General features: G+C 59.0%; 2 protein-coding genes across 2 annotated transcripts in view; both read right to left on the reverse strand.

Moving 5' to 3' along the window:
* AGBL5 (ATP/GTP binding protein-like 5) overlaps positions 1–120 on the reverse strand; it is a gene marked incomplete at its 3' end in the record, with an annotated part of 11,093 nt that extends 10,973 nt beyond the window's left edge. The window contains exon 1 of the mRNA XM_010002198.1: positions 41–120. Within this exon, the coding sequence (XP_010000500.1) occupies positions 41–120 (80 nt within the window). The remainder of the gene's footprint in view (positions 1–40) is intronic.
* Positions 121–1,119: 999 nt separating this feature from the next.
* Positions 1,120–2,377, reverse strand: part of TMEM214 (transmembrane protein 214) — a 12,416-nt gene continuing 11,158 nt past the window's right edge. The window contains exons 15-16 of the mRNA XM_010002199.1: positions 1,395–1,475; positions 1,120–1,215 (exon numbers count right to left, since the gene is read on the reverse strand). Coding sequence (XP_010000501.1) covers positions 1,120–1,215; positions 1,395–1,475 — 177 coding nt within the window. The remainder of the gene's footprint in view (positions 1,216–1,394; positions 1,476–2,377) is intronic.

Here is a 2,377-nt window from a genome sequence, read left to right on the forward strand (position 1 = left end):
CGGGCCACGCCTCCTTCACCGCCCCGCCCCGCCCCCCTACGTGTTCACACGCACCGGCACGCGCGTGTGTGCGCACGACGGCGCGTGTGTGCGTGCGTAACGTGTGTGCGCCAACGGCATAACGGCACATACGTGTGTGCACAACAGCACACGTGTGTGTGTGCATAACAGCACACGTGTGCACAACGGCGCATGTGCGTGTGCATAATGTGTGTGCATAAAGGCACGTGTGTGTGTAACGGCATATACGCGTGTGCACAACGGCGCGTGTGCATAACGACACATGCACGTGCACAACAGCACATGCATGCGCACAACGGCGTGTGTGTGCGTAACGACAAGTGCTTGTGTGCGCTTAACAGAACATGTATGTACATAAGGGCACATGTACGTGCCTAACAGCACGTGTGTGTGCATAACGGCACGTGCGTGTGCACGCACCGGCACACATACACGTGCATAACGGCACGTGTGCGCACAACGCGCACGCACAAGCACACCTCCCCCAGCAGGCGCACCGGCACACACCTGCACACGCACACGGGTAGGTACGGATGCACACGCAGCGCGTGGCTGGACTGGGGCGGGACCCGACGATGCTGAGGAAGAAACTTGGTGCCCTGATGAGGCCCCATCTGGAGCCCTGGGGGCGAGGGGGGGGCAGCCCCACTGCGGGGGGGGCACTGAGGCAAGCGGTGCTTTTGCCCCCTAGGGTGGGCTGGGAAGGGGTGGGGGGTGGCTCCAGGCCGGCCCCGCCCTCCCCTTCTGCAGGCATCGCCTCTTGTGAAAAAAATGCACTAATGAAAAGGGAGGGGAAAAACAAAACTTAGTCCGGTTCATTGAGGCAGGAGCTCCGGGAATGGGAGAGGGGGTGTCAGGGGAGGTCACTCAGCCAGTTGGGACCTAGAGAGGGGACAGGGAAAGGCAAAGCCCATTCACAAGGTGAGGAAAACCAGGATGTGTGTTCCCCAGGACAGGAAAATCCTCCCCCTGTGATCCCCGATCCCAGCCCAACGTCCCTGTGGGCATCACCCTCGGCATCTTCATCCCAAGGCCAACACCAGCTGCCCCAGAGATACTCCCAGGGCTGTAACATCAGAAGACTCCTCTAGAACCAGCTCAGTGTCCAGAAATCATGGCCAGGGCCCAGTTTGTGATGGTGATGGTTGTGTTTTGCAGGTAGACCCAGGAGGAATAGGTGAAGCCAGCCAGGTGCTCTCCCACACAGCCCAGAGACACTTCTCCACTGGAAAAGCAAGGGGTGGGTGATGGCAGAGTCCGGCAGAGCCAGAGCACAGGGAGAGCAGGGGTGGGGACACTTACCCACAGGCATCCCCCCAGTGCTGCCAGCCCTGCTCCAGCATGGCAGCCACCCCCTCCAGCAGCAGCAGCAGGCAGCTCTGCACCAGGAACAGCAGCAGCTCCCGGACACACTGGGCCAAGTGCAGCAGGGACTCGGGGAGCTTGGACTGGAGCTGCAGGAGCAGAGACAGATGACACCTCTTGGACACCATCCTCCCCCCACACCAAGCCCCAGGTCTGGGCATCCCCAGGAGCCCAGTGTCCCCGTTACCTGCCTCTGCCAAACCAGGCTGTCAGTCAACCACATCCCCTCCCCATGCTCCCCCCACACTCCTGTTCAATATGAGCCAGCATGTGCCCAGGTGGCCAAGAAGGCCACCAGCATCCTGGCTTGTATCAGCACTAGTGTGGCCAGCAGGACCAGGGCAGGGATCATACCCATGTGCTGGGCACTGGTGAGGCCACACTTCAAATCCTGGGGTCAGTTTTGGGTCCCTCATGACAAGAAGGACATTGAGGGGCTGGAGTGTGTCCAGAGAAAGGCAGTGGAGCTGGGGAAGGAACTGGAGCACAAGTGGGATGAAGAGAGGCTGAGGGAACTGGGGGTGTTCAGCCTGGAGAAAAGGAGGCGGAGGGGAGACCTTCTCACTCTCTGCAGCTGCCTGAGAGGAGGTTGGAGCCTGGGGGATTGGTCTCTTCTCCAAAAAAAGTGGTAGGACAGGAGCAAACAGCCTCAAGTTGTGCCAAGGGAGGTTTAGATTGGATATTGGGAACAATTTCTTCATGGAAAGGGCTGTCAAACACCAGCCCAGGCTGCCTAGGGCAGTGGTGGAGTCCCCATCCCTGAAGGGCTTTCAAAGCCATGTAGCTGTGGTGTTGAGGGACATGGTTTAGTGGTGGCCTTGGCAGTACTGGGGTAATGGTTGGACCTGATGATCCTAAAGGGTCTTTTCCAACCAAAATCATTCCATGATTCTGCAGTTCTACCTCTGAGCCCTCCCCATATTCACTGCTTGGCTCATCCAGGGCACATCCCAGGTGAACAGCAGACCTGTGCTGCCCACTGTGGTAAAGT

Source organism: Chaetura pelagica, unplaced genomic scaffold (assembly GCF_000747805.2).
Source record: "Chaetura pelagica isolate M959 unplaced genomic scaffold, ChaPel_1.0 scaffold107, whole genome shotgun sequence".
NCBI lineage: Eukaryota > Metazoa > Chordata > Aves > Apodiformes > Apodidae > Chaetura > Chaetura pelagica.